Source organism: Antechinus flavipes, chromosome 4 (genome assembly GCF_016432865.1).
Source record: "Antechinus flavipes isolate AdamAnt ecotype Samford, QLD, Australia chromosome 4, AdamAnt_v2, whole genome shotgun sequence".
NCBI lineage: Eukaryota > Metazoa > Chordata > Mammalia > Dasyuromorphia > Dasyuridae > Antechinus > Antechinus flavipes.
The window spans coordinates 218,835,806-218,855,840 of NC_067401.1; the positions used below are offsets into that span (position 1 = coordinate 218,835,806).

General features: G+C 33.9%; 1 protein-coding gene across 1 annotated transcript in view; it reads right to left on the bottom strand.

Annotated features, from left to right (window-relative positions):
* The window catches only part of CILK1 (ciliogenesis associated kinase 1), an 83,483-nt gene that overhangs the window by 29,340 nt on the left and 34,108 nt on the right, over nt 1-20,035 (bottom strand). Inside the window, 3 exon segments of the mRNA XM_051997158.1 lie at nt 3,669-3,840; nt 4,853-4,985; nt 18,429-18,508. Coding sequence (XP_051853118.1) covers nt 3,669-3,840; nt 4,853-4,985; nt 18,429-18,508 — 385 coding nt within the window.

Here is a 20,035-nt window from a genome sequence, read left to right on the forward strand (position 1 = left end):
TTCCAATTCTGTAAAGTGAAAGGATTGGATTAAATGGTCTCCAAAGTCACCTCTAAGTCTAGTTCTTTAATTATTTCTCTAATTATTTTTGTTTGAACACAGTTGTTGTATAGTAGAAACTTTTTAAGATACTCTCTGGAAAGAATGAGGAACTAGGTGGTGCCATAATGCATAGTATGCTATAACAGGAGTCAGGAAGACTTCATGAGTTCAAATGTGTCCTGTAGACACTAGCTGTGTGACCCTGGGCAGGTCACTTAACCCCATTTGCCTCTCTAAATCTTCATCTGGAAAAGGAGTTGGAAAAGGAAATGGAAAACCACTTCAGTATCTTTGCCAAGAAAAAAAAAAAAAAGGGTTCACAGAGTCAGAATTGAAACAACTGAACAAACTGGAAAGAGTGTAAATTTTTCCTAAAAGCAGGTACTATTACACTTTATTGATAAAATCCCCCTCAACTAGTGGAATGTCCTGCCATATAACGCGTGCTTAATAAATGTCCAATAGAATTGGACAAGCACCAATCTTAAAGCCTACTCGAGCTGTAGCAATACAATTCAATTCAATTTAAATACCTATTCAATTAAGTTAAAAAAGCATTTATTAATTGTCTAATAGGTGCAAGGCATTGTGTTAGAAGCCTGGAAATTCAAAAAACAATCCCTGCTCACAAGATACTACATTTTATAATGGGAGAATATAACATTTATATAGATCACTAGTTAGGGGATGATTATTTGGAAGAGCTCCTAAGAACTATCTATTCTAAATTAGGCTTCTTAAACTTTTTCCAGTAACAAACCCTTTTTGCCAGAAAAAAATTTTACTTGAGCCTAGGTATATAGATATATAAAATAAGTATTCAGATCAAATATTTACTAATAATAAATCATAATTTCAAGACTCCCACATTCAGTTATACAATCCCATATGAAGTCATGATCCACACAGTTTAAGAAGCGTATAAATTCCAAGTAAACTTGGGATGGAAAATGCCATCCATCTCCAAAGAGAGAACTATGGTGACTGAATATGGATCAAAGGATAGTATTTTCACCTTTTTATGTTGGCTCATTTTTTTTTTCTTTCTCATGATTTTTTTCCCTTTTGATCTGATTTTTCTTGCACATTGTGACATATATGGAAATATGTTTAAAAGAATTATACATATCTAACCTATAAAGATTACTTGCTGTTTTGGAGAGGGATGAGGTAAGGGAGGAAGGGAAAAAAATTGAACTTAAAGTCTTACCAAAAATGAATGTTGAAAACTATGACTATGGAAAATTTAAAAAGAAAAGAAAAATAAGTTTTTGTCTAAATACATTCTGGAAATTAAGTGATTTGCCCAAGATTATACAAGTAGTTAAGTAAAAAAGCTGAGATTTGAATTTGAGTCTTTTACTCCAAACCTAGCCCCACACAAATACGAGGTAATTGGAGGATCTAGAGAATACCAGAACTTTATTGAATATAGCTAATATATATTGAATATATGATTTGCCTTGCAACATGACAAAAACCATTTAAAGGACCATGGTTCCACAGTATTATTCCTTACAAACAATGACTAAATGATCAGAATGAGAATATACACAAGCAACAAAGATATTCTACAATACTCCATTGCTCTCTAGTTCACAACTGCCTGTCCTACTTCCTCTTCTTCTGTATTTTCTGAGAGTTCCTGTTAGCAAGCTGCTCTTTTATATCTACTGACATCTCACTGCTATCTCCACTAACTATAAATAGACAAGTTGTTTGTTTGCTTGCTTTTAAAGTTGGTTCAATAAACTAAAATGAATGCTGGACATTCTGCTGGACACCCTGAATTTAAAACAAAATTGATGAACTCTATTAGCAATTCTGGGGGCTAAGTATTGTGAATGGGAAACATATTTATGGACTGAGGTTCTTCTCCTTCCTCCCAATTTGTGTTAACCAACCAGGGAGCAATAGATCACCACCAGAACAAAGCTAGAAATTTAGAATTTATTTAGAATCTATTTAGAATAAAATAGAATTATTTTATATGATTTATATGATCATTCTACATGAGGAGAATCCAGAGAGTTTTTCTCTTGCCCAGATGCAGATAAAAGTTTCCTGGATCCCAAACTCCCCCGGGGCAGACAGAGACTTTCTGAATCTTTTTAATCCATTGGTAGACATATCTTATTCTTTGGCAATGTCAGGTATAGGTAACAATATGAAAATTATGGAACCTGAGAATATATAGTAATTGTTCATTTGCTTTCATTCATTTATAAAGCAAATACTACTTTGGGCAGAGAAGTGTTAGGTACTTGTGGGAATGGAGTGATACTAAGAAGAAAAACACAGAATTTCCTAGTTAATGACTTTATACTGTAGTTGTAAGGTGAAGTGCACACACACGCACACACAAAAAACAGCACAAAAATTAAATATCAATCTGAAATAAAATTACTAGAATTATTATAAACAATGACCCAAAAGATCAAAAATGTTTTTACAGAAAATAAGCACTATGAGAGTTAGAAAGAAAGAGAAATAAAAATAAGTCAGGTTATTGAAGGAAGGCTTCATGAAGAGTATGAGACTTTAATTGTGTCTTAAAAGATTTATAGGATTCAGATAGACAGAAAAAAGGTAGGTGCTATGCGGAATGGACTAGAGGGAAAAGAGATTAAATGGAAAAGATATGGGAAACAAAACAAGCATTTATTACATACCTACTATATACCAAATGCTATGCTAAATGCTTTATTCTTATTATTTTATTTGAGTCTCATCACAACCCTAGGAACTAAGTGCTATTATTATATTATACTCATTTTTCACTTAAGGAAACTGAGGCAAGCAGGTTAAAAATGATTTGTATTTTTGATCACATAGCTAAGAAGTGTCTCAAGCCAGATCTGAACTCAAATCTTCCTGATTTTAGGTCTAGTATTCTATCCTTTGTGCTATCTGACTACCTAAATTCAGAAAGATAAATTAGGAAATGATTGTAATAATTATGGCAAAATGATGAAAACCTGGATGAATTAGAATGGAAATAATTATAGAAAAGAAATAATGCTTTCAGGAAACATTATAAAGTTGGGTCTCCTAAGACCTGATGACCTATTAAATATGGAGGTTAAACAAAAGGGAGGAGTTATGTTTGACTCCTAAAGTAGGAGCTTGAATAAAGGGGAGAAAATGATACAATTTCTGTGTTGGATGAAAAGAAATTGGGAAGAGGACCAGGTTTGGCTACTAAGATAAAGCTTAGTCTAAATTTCCTGAGCCAGAAGTGATGAAAGATATTAATGTGAAATATGCAATAAATGGTGCTGTGGAAGAGAAACCAGTCAAACAGCATGGGAGTCACTTGCAGAAAGGGAAAAATTAAAATGACAGTTCTAAGGAGGAATAAGCTATTTGTGGCTGAAGACTGAAGCTCAGGGGAAACCCATAAGTAAAGGACAACAGAGGAAGATATATAAGTAAAAGAGGCAGGAAAATGGTCAGAGAAATGGAAGGAGGAACAGGTTAGAGATACAGAACTAAAGGGAGGAGGAAAAAAAGGAAAAAAAAATAGAACGGGAAGGGCAACATTGCTAATGATGAAGAAAGTTAAGGAGGTGAGACCCAAAGAAATCAAAATCTTTGGCCTATGGATCTAGATCCCACCTTATTACCTTTTTTGGTGTTCCCAGTACTTGGCAAATTTTGAATATTGTATCAATTTCACTGGCACCTGGGAAGAGAGGCCGTAGAGTGTAAACTTCTGCCATGATGCATCCCACTGCCCAGACATCAATAGGAGAACTGTAGTTGGTAGATCTCAGGAGAACTTCTGGAGCCCGATACCTAGGGTAACAAAAGTGATTTGCTTATTATTACTTTCCTTAATTTAAATTTAAATTAAATAATGTAATTAACACCAGTGAAAGAATTTATAAATTTCATTTTTTTGTTTAGCTAAATATGAAATATAAACCTGGCACAGAGATGAATTTGTGAAAAAATACAGTATTTTAATCCACTGGGCTACATGTATTCTATCATATGAGATATAGTTCATAAGTATCAGCATCAGCATATTAGAGTCAACATTATGGAAAGAAGTTTTTCTTATGAGGTTCTGTATAAAACATAGAATGATACTACGAGTCTTTGGGGAGCAGTGTAGGGCACTGTGGAAAAATGGGACTTCCTAGAATGTCTAGAAAGAATTGCTTCAACAAAAATTCCACATTCAGTTTTCTTTTACTTCAATGCTATATATGTCTCTATATCTGTTTATGAGATACCATGAGCCCTTTGCATCTTCTGAAGTTCCATGGTACGAAAAAGGCAGTTCTATACACAACATGTATTTACTATGCTGAGTCCTTCTAAAGGTTACAAATAATTCCAAAGGAATTACTCTTCCAAAAAGAGAAACTGATCTTCATGGCTCATAAAACTTAGATGTGAGCCCAGGGTCTTGGAGAAGTCATGGGTTATGGTTTACATTGATACCTTTGAGCTATGCATAATTCCTCAATATTTCTTTGTATTTATTTCAGATAAGACTACAAAACATACTCATTCTACACAAATATTTCTGCAACTGAAGTGCCTTCAGGCAAAAATGTTTTTTATCAATAAAATATTCTTTTTATATATGAATAAATAAGGGAAAAAATGCCCTTCACAGAAAATGTACAATATGAACTATGTATTCTATATAATGTAATAATATCTATCCAAAATATTTCTCTTAATAAAATAGTAATGTTACTATAGCATAACAACTTTAATGTCATCCTTATAGTGTTGGTTCTTCCTTTAAAGAAATATTATTTTTTGTATTTGAGAGAGAACAAATAGTATTCACCATCTTGTAGACACATAGTCTGTATAAGGTGGCCTCGATCGAATTTCTCTGGCTAATCCAAAGTCAGCTATTTTCACAAGTTCTGGTCCCATGCAAAGGAGGTTTTCAGGTTTTAAGTCTCTATGGAAGAAACCTACAAAAAGAATAAAACATAATCCATGTGCAATTTATATTAGGATTTCATGTCTGTAATTTCTGCATGATGTTACATTTATGCTGCTTTGTATATGTATACATGTGTACACACATTATATATATATATATAACTTTTACTTGGTGATTTCACTTTTTGACACTCTGAAGCAGTAAGCCTTTGCCTACTACACTGACCAAATTCAGCCAGTATTAAGTTGGGTAATATTTATGAATGGCCTTTTATACACACTGCCAAGAAAAATAACTCTGATATGGATGAGTTAGTTTCAGTATGAAAAAGTGGCTGGTTCATTACCAACACAACTAAATGAAAGTTGTCAACGCCTACCAAGGATATGAAAGACATATGTTCTAACAATTAGTATAATTGTCCCTAGATCCTTTGTCCTGCAGAATAACCCTGTTTCATGTGATGTCCTTGAAGGCCTGATTGTCCACTTCTCTTTTGGAATTAGCTAAAGAATGTGTAAAATTATGAGGACAATTCTTGATTTGTTTATACTGCTGAAGGGACTCCCTTAGGCCTTTACTCTTCTATTCTGAACCACACTGAAAAACAGGCTGGACAAGTGGAATGATTGATGGACTAAGCAACAGGAAAATCATAGTTTACAACTGCAGCTCAGCTACTTATTAATAGTATAACCCAGGGCAAGCCACTTAACAGTTTTAAGGTTCATCTATAAAATGGGAAAATAATAATAGTATCCATTTAGAAGGACAACTGTGAGGGTCAAATAAAATAACACATAAAATACTCTGCAAATCTTTAAAGTCCTATATAAATGTGAACTATTATCATTATTGTGGTTATATAATTTCTAATTCTTTTAGACAAGCATTCAATCAATAGTCATTTATTAAAAATATATCTATGTTTAACTGTAGCCTTCTTGGAGGAGGTAGGGAAGAGGAAAGGGGGAAAAAAGAATAAAGTAAAATGGTCACAGCAGAGAACCAAAAAAACGTACAAGAAGGCAAAGAAAAGATGGATATTTCTGAATATAATATATAGTATTTATTAGATACACCGTCTTTTTTTTTTTTTAATTGATAAAAGAAGTTTATTATTAGGTAAGCAAAGTTAAAGTATAAGTGAAGGGAGAGATAAGGAGGGCGCTCTCCAGTTGGCAGAGGGTCCTCACATGGTAGCCATGTTTGGAATCTCTGCCCTAGATACACCTTCTTGAAAATTTATTGTTTCATATTTGGAATTCTCTCTTAAGTTCTCTGTGCATATGACAATGCCTTTCCTTTTTCTGTTTTTTTTTCTTCCTATTTTGTATTTAAGTTCTAAATAAAAAGAAAAAACTAAAAAAAGAAAGAAAAAACAATCATTTATTAAGCACCTATTGTGTGTCAGGTACTTTTTTTTTTATACAAAGACAAAGCAAAACAGTCTCTGTTTAGCTTACACCCTAATGGGAGAGATAACATACATATATTTAATCATATACAAACCATTAGCAAAACATACAGAAGAACATTAGCAAAACCTTGGAGAGGAGGTCTAGGAACTCAAAGATGTTTTCCTGTTGAACCTTTTAAGTACCACTGTTTTACCATGCCTAGTACATAGTAGGAGATGAATAAATGTCTAATGACTGATATTTTGAAAAGGAAATTATAGGTAGCATTATTTAACAGGTCGTATGACATAGTGAAAAATGCATTGAACTTAGATTCAGAAGTTCTAGGCTCAGCAATTAAACCTGGATAGGTTCAAGGCCAAGTGTGCCACTTACTGTCTAATTTCAAATCACTCAACATCACAGAGTTGGTTTTTATTTGCAGGGAAAATGGTAGAGAATGATTAAATAAAATAACATATGTAAAAACATTATAAACCACAAGCGAGATATGTAAAATAGGGCATAATTATTTTGGGAAAAATAAATAAAAGTGAATTGTTTAAGGTGAAACAGAATATTGAGTCATATGTATAATGCTGTCAAATGCAAAAAAAAATTATCTTTTAATTCTCTTAGCAAAATTTTGGGCTAAGGCTTTGATTATTGTTATCTTTTTCTCTTTGGTTGGGTCAAAATTGTCATGTCATTTTTCTTACCTTCAGCCTTCTGCTGAGTTTTAGTAGTATCTCATATCAAAGTTATTCTCCTCACTATTGATGCTAATCTAGTTCAAGCTAGGTAACCCACATTAAATTAGCCAGCACTCCTGTGATAGGATCTCACTATAGATCACCCTCTTCGATTATCTACTGTGAGACAGTACTCATCTCCCATTTGTCAAGACCTCTCCTCCTCTTCTTTCAAGACCATCTTCCAATCCCACTCCAAAATGAGATCCTTTGTTGGCTAGAATGAGGACTCTGGATTCTCACAAATTTCTGCATAAACATTTTTTTTCTCCTCAAAATTCAATTCAATCACACATTAGGGTAGGGGGAAAAAGTAAAAATTACATAAAAATAACTTATATGTAATAGACTTATGACTGAAATAGACATATGTTGATTACATATTTGGTCTCAATGTTATATCAATTCCTAAAGGCCAGTAATTAATAATAATGATAATGAGTCTTTGTGGTAAAATGGCTAGAAATCCAGCTTCAACATCAGGAAGAAGTAGATTCAAATTGAGCCTCTGGTACCAGTTACTTGATCTTGGAAAAGAAATTTAACCTCTCCATGCCTCAGACAACTAGCTCTTTAAAACTATAAGTTGCAAAGGAGAAGCTGATCTCACTAGGAAATCCTTATTCAGATACCCCTTCCACATTGGCAACTTTCCCCATTGAGATTTCAATATGTCGTGGATCAGTATAAGAAATTAAATGGGGATTTGAAAGGACTTTTGCAGAAGCTGCAGATGACACATGAAGACCAGCAGAAGACAAAGAACCTATGACCAAATACTTAACCCAAATTTTACAATAAGGTACACCCCATAAAAGAAAAAAATTCAGGCTTCTTCCCTGGTATGAAGAGAGGGCCAAAAAATTTTGCATGGATTTTCCAGATTTCAGGGGCATTGCACCCCTAACCCCTATGATAAGAGATAACTTTACTAATGAAATTATAAAAATGGTTTAATTAGAATAATTATGGTGAAAATAGTAATGATAATTTTAGAAAGGCACTATCATGTATAGAAATGCAGAGGACTCGGAAGCCCTGATTTCTAATCTGCTTTGTCACTATTTTTGTATCATTTACCTTCTGTGGACCCCAGCTTCCTTTAAAGTAAATAATTTTCCATAAAAGTAAATAACTCCTTCTAATAGCAACAATCCATGTGACATGAATGATGATGACTACTGCTACTAATAAGATAAATACTTTACATTTGAATGGTTTTTTGTATACACTACTTTGCTTTTTCCAATAAACTAATGATGGAAGTTGAGCTAAGGATTTATATATGTCTAATTTTAAAAATGAAGAAGTCAAGATTCAGAGACACCAAGTGATTAACCTGAAATCACACAGCAAGTAGAAAGAGACAAACATTGGCTATCTGGGCTTTTGTCCAGTATTGTTTCTATTATACAACAGTGTGTGTGTTTTTGTCCACCACTCCCCCATGCTTATAAATTTTCAAGAGCAGCAACTGGATCCAAGATCTCTCCCTCAGTCTCATTCCCTGTAAGACAGAATTGCTAAATTGTTCATGTGTTAATGGCCTTAAGTGCAACATAGATGGGACAATGAACTCTTTGGTTTCCCTTATTAATGATGACTTGCATTGTGGATCCAGATCACAAATCTGGAGCTCTAAAGGATCTTACAGGTAAACCATTAAATTCATCAGAAAGACAAGAAAAGCAAGGCATGGAAATATTCAATAATTTGCCCAGATATTAAATGTCTGAGGCAAGTTTTGATTGATTGAACTTAAATAAGAAAGAGTTGTAAAAAGTTTTCAGCCTCATTCTTTCTTCCTAAATAATCCAAGACCAGTGGCAAGACAAAAGTCAAGTCCACTGGCAATGACCAAGGATATAGTAAATGACCTTGACATCTTCAGTGTCTGATCATGCTGTAAGTTTGAGCTTCAGCTGCCTTAATGACCATTAGAACAAATTGTTCTCATCTGCCCATTCCACCAGAGGAAGTCTTCACAAGCATGGTTTGAGCAGTCACTGCATGGTCTGAGGCAGGGGTCCTTAAAGTTTTTAAACAGGGGGCCAGTTCACTGTCCCTCAGACTGTTGGAGGGCTGGACTATAGTAAAAACAAAAACTTTGTTTTGTGGGCCTTTAAATAAAGAAACTTCATAGCCCTGGGTGAGGGGGATAATCGTCCTCAGCTGCAGCATCTGGCCCGTGGGCCGTAGTTTGAGGACCTCTGGTCTGAAGTCTCTCAATTACTCTCAACCTGGTTTAGTCCATCTGCTGAAATGGTTTTACCAAGGTGTGGCCATTGTGTATGCTATTGATTCTTGGAGACACAACTAGGAGTTGAGTAACAGGTGAACACCAAAAGTGGATGAACTGCCCTGAAAAGGGTTGGGTAAGCCCTCGTGTCAGAGTTGCTATGAGAAAGGACATGGCAATGTGATCCCATTTATAATCACTATGACTACCACTATATTTTATGATCTTTGGGCAAATTATTTAACCCCTCTTCAGTTATAAATCCATAAAATAAGGCAGCTAAATGTCACAATGAATAAAATTGTTTAGGGTTCTAGGAAGTTAAGGGCACAGTGAATAGAGTCAGGAAAATTCATCTTCCTGAATTCAAATTTGTCCTCAGACAGTTATTATATATGAGACTTTGAGCAAGTCACTTCACCCTGTTTTTCTCAGTTTCCTCATCTTTAAAATGAGCTGGAGAAGGAAATGACAAACCATTCCTGTATCTTTGCCAAGAAAACTCCAAATGGGGTCATGAAGAATCAAACAATTGAAAAAAAATAATAACCAGGAAGTTAAGTGATTTGTCAATAGCGTCTTGTTGTCACTTCACACTACAGCTTCTTGAAGACACAAATGAGAGTTGAGTGCTAGGTGGATAGCAAAAGCAGATGGGAAACTGTGAAAAGGGCTCAGACCAAAGGCACTAGTCCTTCTGGAGTACCCCATACATCCTTACACAATGCTGTCTCTCATTATCATACATCTGCTTGCATCTTAGGAGCATCAAATTTAGGAAAAGTCACCCTCATCACTTGCTATCAGCTACTACTGAATAACAAAGTAAAAATTGTTCCTGCTCTGAAAAGCTCCTATTATTTAAGAAATGTTGACTGACAATAGTTTTATATTTCAGGATGCTGAAAAATAAAAGAATATGCCCTATTATCCTGGCAGGAAGTTAATACATGTAGTTATTCTATTTATGACCAGGCAAGCAAAATGCCAACTGAAAGAGCAGGCTCTCCCACCCCTCCCTCACAATTCCACATCAGATGGAAGGTGCTGGTAGCAAAAGGTATCCACTGCAAACTTTATGGAAGAGAGATGTTGTTATTTCTATTTACAGTAAATTTTCTGTATTTACAGTATTTTCTGTAAATAGAAATACCAACATCTCTTTTCCATATGCTTTTCCTCTTACCAGGGAGATGTATTTCCATAATTACATTATTCAATTCACATCCACAACATCATTGAGAAGAAAGAAGGATGCAGACATTATTCCCAACATAAATGGAAAGGAACTAAAGCACAGAGAAGACTTAGGGAAAGAAGAGAGATTGGAAGTCTTAAAAATTACTTAATCAGGAAGATTCATCTTCCTTACTAACTGTGTAACTGAGCAAGTCACTTAACTCTGTTTGCCTCAGTTCCTCATTTGAAAAATGAACTGGGGAAGGAAATGGCAAACCATTCCAGTGTCTTTGCCAAGGAAAGCCCAAATGGGGCCACGGAGAGCCAGAGAGCTGGAAAACAATTGATAAATAATAATTCAATCCATTCATTTTATAAATGGAAGAAGCTGAAGTCCACAAAGTCTAGTGGCAGAGCCAGGATCTAAATCCAAATCATGTGATTCCACTGCTTCTCTACATGTCTTCTTCAAGGTTATTCAACAAGTTAGGGTTACATGGGAGCTTACTCTCAATAGAGTATAAAAAACAGTGTTCCCTACATTCATGAGAACCTTCAGGATTCAGTATGAGCCAGCAGGTTGTGGTCATGTGGGACAATTTACATATTTAATGCTAGCAACAAACACGTGCTCTGACATTTTTCAGTGGCCTTAAAGTAAGGCTATGTTTTCATTCCAGTGGGGAAAAAAACACATTAGTGACATGTACTTACAGCTATGGCAACTGACTGTAGAACAGTTCTGCTCTCTCAAAGGAGTCTTATTCACCCGGGGCAGGGTGTACTTTCTCACACTGAGGAAGAGGTAACGAGGAAGCATGGGACCCAGGAGAGCATCACTCCGTAAGCCCTTCTGCTCTTGATTTTTCCACCAAGTTTTAACATAACAATAAGGGATAAGAATTATTATCAAGTTGCATATATCTGAGGAAGTGGTAAAAAGAAATCTGAATTTAGAGTCAGACCTGAGTTCAAATCCAAGCTCTCCTATTTACTAATTGCTATGACCTTTGATGATATGGTAGAATGAATAGAAGACTAGTTTTGGAGTCACAGGAACAAAGTTCAAATCCCACTTCTGATACTTGCTAACTGGGCAAATCATTTCACTTTTGTAGACCTTAGTCTCTTCAGACACTTACTGGCTATGTGACCCTGAGCAAACTTAAAACATGCTTTGCCTCAGTTTTCTCATCTATAAAACGGGAATAATAATAACAGTACTTATTTCACAGGATTGTTGTGAAGATCAAATGTGATAATATTTGGAAATCACCTAGACAATACCTGGTACATAGTAAGTTCTATATAAATATACATACTAGCTATCATTATCATCATTGTCATTTTTATTATTATTATGTCATTGTCTTTCTACAGATGTGAAATTTTTATATATTGTTATTTGATGTTAATGTCATTTTTGTCAGTAGGTTTTGCTTCGTTATAAAGAAAGTTTCAATGATTAATGGGAGGGACATATTTAGAAATGACTTTTGCAAAAAACAAAAGTTAGTAGTAAAATTTACAAATGAATAATAAATTCAAATAATGTAGACGTTCCCACTAAGCATCTATTACTTTGAGTAACTCCATGTAGACATTTCTACTGGTTGATGTTTCTGGTCTAAAGATTTGGAGCTGGATAGGATGTCAGAAGACATTTAATCCAAATCTTTCACTTTAAAAATGAGAAAACTGAGGTCTAGAAAGATAATATGATGAGGTCACACAAGAACTCATGCCTTCTGAATCCAAATCCAATGCCCTTTCCTCTCTATCAGCTGGTTTTCCTTTTAAATTCTTCTGAAAGAACTTCTATAACTTGTTCATATCTTCCCATTCCTAATTTTCTTATTCTAAACTCTTTTTTAAAGTCTTTTTTATTGCTTTTTTATTTACAAAACATATGCATAGGTAATTTTTTCAATATTGACCCTTGCAAAACCTGTTCCGAATTTTCCCCTCCTTCCTCCTCCCCCAAATGGCAGGTAGTCCAAGACATGTTAAATATATTAAAATATATGTTAAATCCAATATATGGATACATATTTATACAGTTATCTTGCTGCACAAGAAAAATTGGATCTAGAAAGAAAAAAAGCCCTGAGAAAGAAAACAAAAATGCAAGCAAACAGTAACAGAAACAATGAAAATGCTATGCTATGGTCCACACTCAGTTACCATAGTCTTCTCTCTGTGTGTAGATGGCTCTTTTCATTACTGAACAATTGGAACTGGTTTGTTATTCTAAAATCTTAAAACTAATCAAAAAGCTCCAAATGTACCCATTCCCCATCTTTCATAGATCAGGAACAGTTTTTTGCAAGTAACCTGTGGCCAGAAAAAACTCTTGTTTACATGAATCAGAACTAGGTTCCATCTTAGGCACTTGTATCTCCTTGGAACATACCACTACAGTTGATTTTCCTTGGGAAAAAATAGTATTTGGCTTTCTTTGCTCCTGCCCATTTTTTCCTTGGAATATAAAGATCTTTGCTACAAAAAGATCCTGATATTTCATGAAAGCTGTCAAATTAGTAACATTTACAATACAAGAGAGGATTTATTTAGCTAACTAAAAGTTAAAAATATAAAATATTTACACCTATGCTCTAAAACAGTCAAGACAATTTTCCTTCCTTCTCTGATAGGCCTCTACCTCCCAGAGAGAATTTTCTAAATGTATAGTACCTCCTTGAACATTGTACATGATAATATCAACATTGTGTGATGATCAATTACAAGTGACTTAACTTTTCGCAATAATACAATTATCCAAGACAATTCCAAAAGACTCATGATGAAAAATAAGCATCTGAATGCAGATCAAAGCACATAATTTTCACTTTTGTTTTTGTTTTTCACAGTTATTTTTCCCTTTTGTTCTATTTCTTCTTTCACAACCTGACTAATGTGGAAATATGTTTCCCATGATTACACATGTATAATCTATATCAGATTGTAATCTTGCGGAGGAGGAAAGAGAGGAAGGAAAAAAGGAAAATTTGCAATTCATAAACTTACCAAAAAAATAATGTTAAAAACTATCTTTACATGCAATTGGGAAAAAATACTATTTAAAAAAAAAAAAGCAAAACAAATAAACAAAAAAATTCCCTTACAAGTGGGAAAACACAGGATCTCTAGAGGGTTGAGGCACTTTGCCCAGACCTGCAGTATCCATGGAACTGAAAGTATAAGGGAAGAGCAAGAAGTGGGTTTGTTCCTCCATATATAGGCTCTATCTCTAACTGTTCCTTGGCCCCTACATTCTCCCAAGTCCAGGAATCAAATGTAACTTTTCATCTGCCATTTATGCTTCAAAACATATGAATGCTGATAGACTTTGCAGGTGAGTCCAACTGGTTCTTATCTGTTTAATTTCTCAGATCTAGTTCTTTGGGTCCCCTTGTCTCTTTTCTCCTTTTCAAAATGCCAAGTCCAAGCAAATAATCTAAAAGCATGAATTGGTTGCAAATCAATCATCTAAAAACAGTGTTAATGGGGTTCAAATCTGCCTTAGATACTACCAAACTATGTAACTCCAGGTAAGTTATTTAACCCTATTTGCCTTAGTTTCCTCATCTATGAAATGAACTGGAGAAGGAAGTGGCAAACCAGTATCTTTTGATGAGAAAACCCCTAATGAATCATAAAGAGTTGAACACTACTAAAAATGAATGAAAAATATCAAAAATGGTTCTTCCCTATAAGGATCAGATACTCTTAATTTGCAGTGCCTACAAGTGTGTGAAGTTTAAAGTGCTATATAAATGACAGCTGTTATCACTATTTTATTAGTACCTTCATTAGAATTCATAGGTACTCTCCTCAAATCCAAGTCCTTGGTGAAGGTTCAGATCTCCCATAACTCCCAGAGTGTCCCTGGGGCTTGTACCTACTCTCTACATGTATTGCACAAAGTTCCTCCAAGATCATGTCTGCCTTGGTTCAAGCAAGTTTCTATTGATTCTAGGCCACTATAAGTGCTTAAATCCTAAACCCAAAGAGTACTCCAATTAGGAGTATCTCATTCCTACCTGGGTCCATTTTTTTGCCACTTATGGTTTAGAACAACAGCAACAAGAAAGGGAAAAACATCTTGGGAAACAAAATTGGTGTACATGAATTGGGGAACAGCTAAAAAAAAAAAAAAACCTGAATGTAGTTTAGCCCTCATGAGTATTTTTCTCCATAACAATTCATTTTCCTGTGCCTGCCAGTTTTTGTTTTCTTCTATTTACAACAGAGTGGAACAGTGCAAAGGGCAGTGTATTTGGAGTCTGCTACTTGTTACCTACAGGCAATCATTTTATCTGCTGGGGCCTCAATTTCCTCATTTATTAAATAAGGTGATTAGATTATAACCCTGAGGGTCGCTAGAAATCTGTGAGTAGAAGCCTTGGTTCTTGTCTATTTCATGTTAAATATTTTATCTGTCATGATAAATACAATTTGCATCCAATAGTTTCCATAGTAACCATATTAAGTCCATCTGCATGTATCTGTCTGTGTGTGTGTGTGTGTGTGTGTGTGTGTGTGTGTGGAGTGAGACTTCTTTTTTGAAAATGGCTACTGATATCTTTTATTTTTACATCATCTATATTTCCTACTGTATCCTTCTTCTCATTCCCTCCCAGAGATAATGCTTCATAATAAAGGAAAAAATAGGAAGAAAAAAATTCAGAAAATATAATTAACATATCAAAAAAAGCCTAATTTCATGAACACTGTTCCACACTCATGGTCCACAATCTCTGCAAATAAAAGTAAAGAAGGGTATCTTCCCATATCTTTTCTTTAGGGCCACAGTTGATCATTACAATTTGTAGCATTCAGTTTCATTGTTGCTGTTATTTTTTAAATTTACCTACCAGGATTACTGGGAAGATCAAATGAATTAATATTGATAAAGCATTTATTACAGTGCCTGAAATACAGTAGGATCTATATAAACTATATAAACAATAAATTAGTTGTATCAACTGACTCAAATTTAAATTAGTAAGACTAAGGGGAAAAAGCTTCACAATGATACAGGAATCAGGAATTAATATAAATGCAAATAACAATAAAATTAAGTAAAACTATGTTTATTTTGTTATTCTCCTGATTCTGCCTTCTCTATTCAGCATCAAGCCATTTAAGACTCCATAAGCTCCTCTTGAATCCATCATTTTCATTATTTCTTACAGCACAGGAATATTCTACTAAATTCATATATCACAATTGGTTGAGCCGTTCCCCAATCAATAGACATCTTTACTAACTTTGTTTCCTAATGTGTATTTGGTTCCACAATCACATACCTATTTCTCCCTGCTGTACCATGAAGCAAGAGAAGGCCCAGAGAATTCAAAGAAAATACAGCAGGGGTCTTGGAGTAGATCAGGAATGTTAGGAAAGTCAGGAAAGGCTGTCCCTTTCATTTGCACTATCACTTTAAGCAGAATGAATAGATTGTCTATAGGTGTGATGAGGAAGAGATTATAGAATAACATTTGGGGTAGAGATATGCATGCATCCACTTAAATGAACATAGCTATGCAGACTAATGCAGGAATAGCAAAGTCTTGTTTCCCACCTCATACTCAATCCAAGGGATACATACTCATTAATTGGAATGATTGCAAAAGTTCCATATTATTTAAATTGACTTCCTTTCCCTCTCCTTGTTTTTAAAATAACATTTAATTTTTTTTTGTTTTTTAATAATAGCTTTTCCCCCCAAAATATGCAAATATAGCTTTCAACATTCACCCTTTCAAAAGCTTGTGTTTCAAACTTTTCTCCTTCCCTTTCCCCTCACCCCCTTCTATATAATAATATATAATAACATATAATTCAATTCTGTGATGCTCCATTGTACTCCACGGTAAGAGGAATTCAGAGAAATATGGGAAGACATAGGCTTCTGTGATGAGCTCCAGGTGTGGAGTGAGGAAGACAAGTTTAAATCCAACCTCAAGACACTTACAGTCTGTGCAATGTTGCTTAACCTCTTTTTTGCCTCAGTTTCCTCAACAGTAAAATGAGGATAATAAAAGTCAAATCTATCAGGGTTATTGAGGAGATAAAATGAGTTAATATTGATATATCATTTAGTTCAGTACCTGGCACATAGTAGGATCTATATAAACACTATTATTTATTATTATTATCAGTATCAACTCAGATTGAAGTTAACAGGACTAAGGGAAAAAAGCTTCATGATATAAATGAAAATAATGATAAAAATAAGTAAAACAATGTTTAACTATGTTGACCAATTTTTTCTCCAGAGAAGAAATGAAGAAATACCGCACTTTCTTTTTGATAGGGGAGATGGAGGATTGTAGGTAGAGAATATTGTCAGAGGTTGAAATCGTTTTGCTTAACTGTTTTTCTTAATTTCTAGGGAAGACTCATTGGAGATGGGCAAGGATGGGTGTTACTCTTAAAATGAGGAAATAATTACAACACAAAATCAAGAAAGAAAAAATAAAGTTGAGAAAAAAATATCCTGGCAATTCTCATGTAATCACAATATTAAAAAAAAAAAACCAACAACTGGCAGATTGCTTTTTCTTGTGATCTTTATTAATACACAAAGACATGAGCCATCTGTGATTTTATCAGAATAAGGAACTATCATTGTGGGGAATTCCCTCCATACAGCAGATTGTGAACAATCTTGTGTCTTAATAAATAAATTGATGGGAGTTGCCAAAAACTGTAGTAAAACTAAATGACTTGCCCAAGGTCAGAAAGCTATCTAGTTTCAAAGGCAGGACTTGAATTTAAGCTGTTCTGTTTCCAAGCATAGCATCTACACACCAGAATATGTTTTATCCATTTTTTGCAGACAAGGCTAACAAACTAAGACATTCATATATCAGGACCTGGATGGACAGCTTCCTGTTTATTTCACACAGGACACCTTCCATGTACCTGAAGTCTGCAAAGGATACAGAGACAAAGTGGATGACCATCAGCTGAATAATGAGGGACTAACATATTATAGGATATGAATTATAGGATATGGATTGCATTTTTTCCTCACCTCCATTGCTTAGAATCTCTAGCTTTCTTCAAAGATCAGGTCAAGTACCACTTTCTACCTGAAGTTTTTCTGAATCACTTGAACCACTGTTGCCACCTCCCATGAAATTATCTTGCATTTGTCTATTTTTGTACGTGTATGTGTTGATTTCTTAAAGAGATTAAAAATATCTTGAGAACAGAGATAGCTTCAATTTTGTCTTTGTATCATCATCACCTGGAACATTATAGGCATTTAATAAATGCTTGATGGCTGATATGATGCACTGTTACTATGCAAAGAGGCAACTCTAAGCTTGAAAAACTTCCCAATAAGCAAAGCAGTCCAGAAGGGAAATGGGTTACCTCTAGAAGAATTGCCCTTTCAATTGAGCTCTTCAAGCAAATTCTGGATATCATTTGTTAAATTTGTTGTAAAAGGGATTCTTCTTTTATTGTGTGTTGGATGAGTTGATTACAAGGTTCTTTTTAATCTTTGAGATTTTATGAAAAACTACAATGACAATTTTGACTTTAAAATGAAAGATGAAAAGAATTATATTTCTAATGTACAAAATCAGAGGACTTGGTGCTCTAAATAATATATATGAGCCTAAAGAACCATAAATTCTATGGCTTCCCCAATAATAAGCCATGTAGCTTTCAACTAGTAATAACTCTTGGATGTAGAAAAATAATAGTGATGCTAGAGGTTACAGATATACAAATATTGAGCTGAGAAATCCAGGAATCAGGAAGGTGACAAACTCAAAACTCAATCAACAATGCTTCAGCCCTCCTGTACCAATGCTTTCCACATATATTCACATAATTCACTTTACTGTAAGTTAAAAGAATAATTGCCTCAAATGACTTACCATGTTTGTGGATGAATGCAAGACCCTGTAGTATCTGGTACATGATATTCCTAATAGCAGATTCAGGAAACAACTTGCTTCTGTATTAGGTAGAGAAAGAAAAATCATGTTATAAGTCTAGGTTAACACATACAAATATATTCTCTGTTCCCAAATTCTGATAACAATAATTGAGAAGAGGTTAAAATAACAGTTATAGAATAGAGAAACACTAGAGGTCTTTCCAATATTATTGGCGATAAAGCAAAGTTATCCATTGTCACTGTTATTATTTGCTATAGTCCAGAAAGACTAGCTATAGCAATAAGAAAAAAATAAGAAAATGAAGAAATAAAGTAAAGGAAAAATACAAACAAATGTTTCACTTTATTCAGATGAAGGATGGTTTATCTATAGAATTCAGACTCAATTAAAAATTAATTGAAATAATTAACTTTAGTGAATTAAAATAAATCTAAAAAATAATACTTTTGCACATGAACATAACTACAAAAACTTTTAAAGAAATAAAATATTACTTAAATAATTTGGAAAAAAAAATTAATTACTTATGTTTAGGCCATGCCAAGATAATAAAAATGATGATAGTATATAAACAACAAAAGAATTACTTTATATAAAAATATATCTAGAAGAACAAAAGATCAAGAATCTCCAGAGTAACTTTTAAGTTATAGATCTTAAACTACACAAATCAAACAGTAGTCATCAAAACAATTTGATACTAATTAAAAGAAATAGAAAGGTTATAGGGTTGCCAAAGAAAAATGAAAAAAAAAAAGAAAATAGAATCATTAAAACATGTTTTTATAATGCTTAGAAGCGAATAGAAGGATGGGGGGAAAAACATAGTCAAGTTCCAAGGCAACTCTGAAAGTTATATGTTGGATTTATTGTACTTAAAAGGAATAGCAAGTTATATATAACAGACTCACAGTTTTACATTCTATTTTGTATATAGAGATACTAAGTATATTGGGTGTTTAAAGTTCAGAAAAGAATTATTTTTATTTTTTTAAGTTCAGAATAAATTAAATAAAATTTTTAAATAGAAAATTTGATAAGTAGAATAAATTGGGTATGCAAGATTCATAAGCAATGGAAACATAGGAGCACAGTGTTCACTAAATCCAAGGACACAAATCATTAGGATAAGGATTTATTACTCAACAAAGCCTGTCAAGAAAATTTTGGGAAACAATCTGGGAGAAATTAAGCTGAAGGCATCTCTCATCTTAATATGGCAAAAAGCTCCAAATGGATATATCATCTAGACATAAAAGGCTATGTCATAAACAAATTAGAAGAGAATGGAAAAAGATTACTTTTACCACTATGGATAGATGAAGAATTCTTGACACAAAAAAAAGTTTCTAGATGGCCTTTAAGAATTACATTACCTAAGATCAGCAAAGTAAGTAAATTTCTTTTTACTAAACTAGATATGTTAACAATGAATAAATTGAACAGAATTTGAGGGTAATTTGGATGTATGTAGTCTCTAAGAAAATAAAGCTGTGCCTACTCTCTTGGGAATAATGACATGTTCATTTGGATTATATACTTTGAATAAGCACTAGCAAACAGTCCATTTAAAGTGGACATCT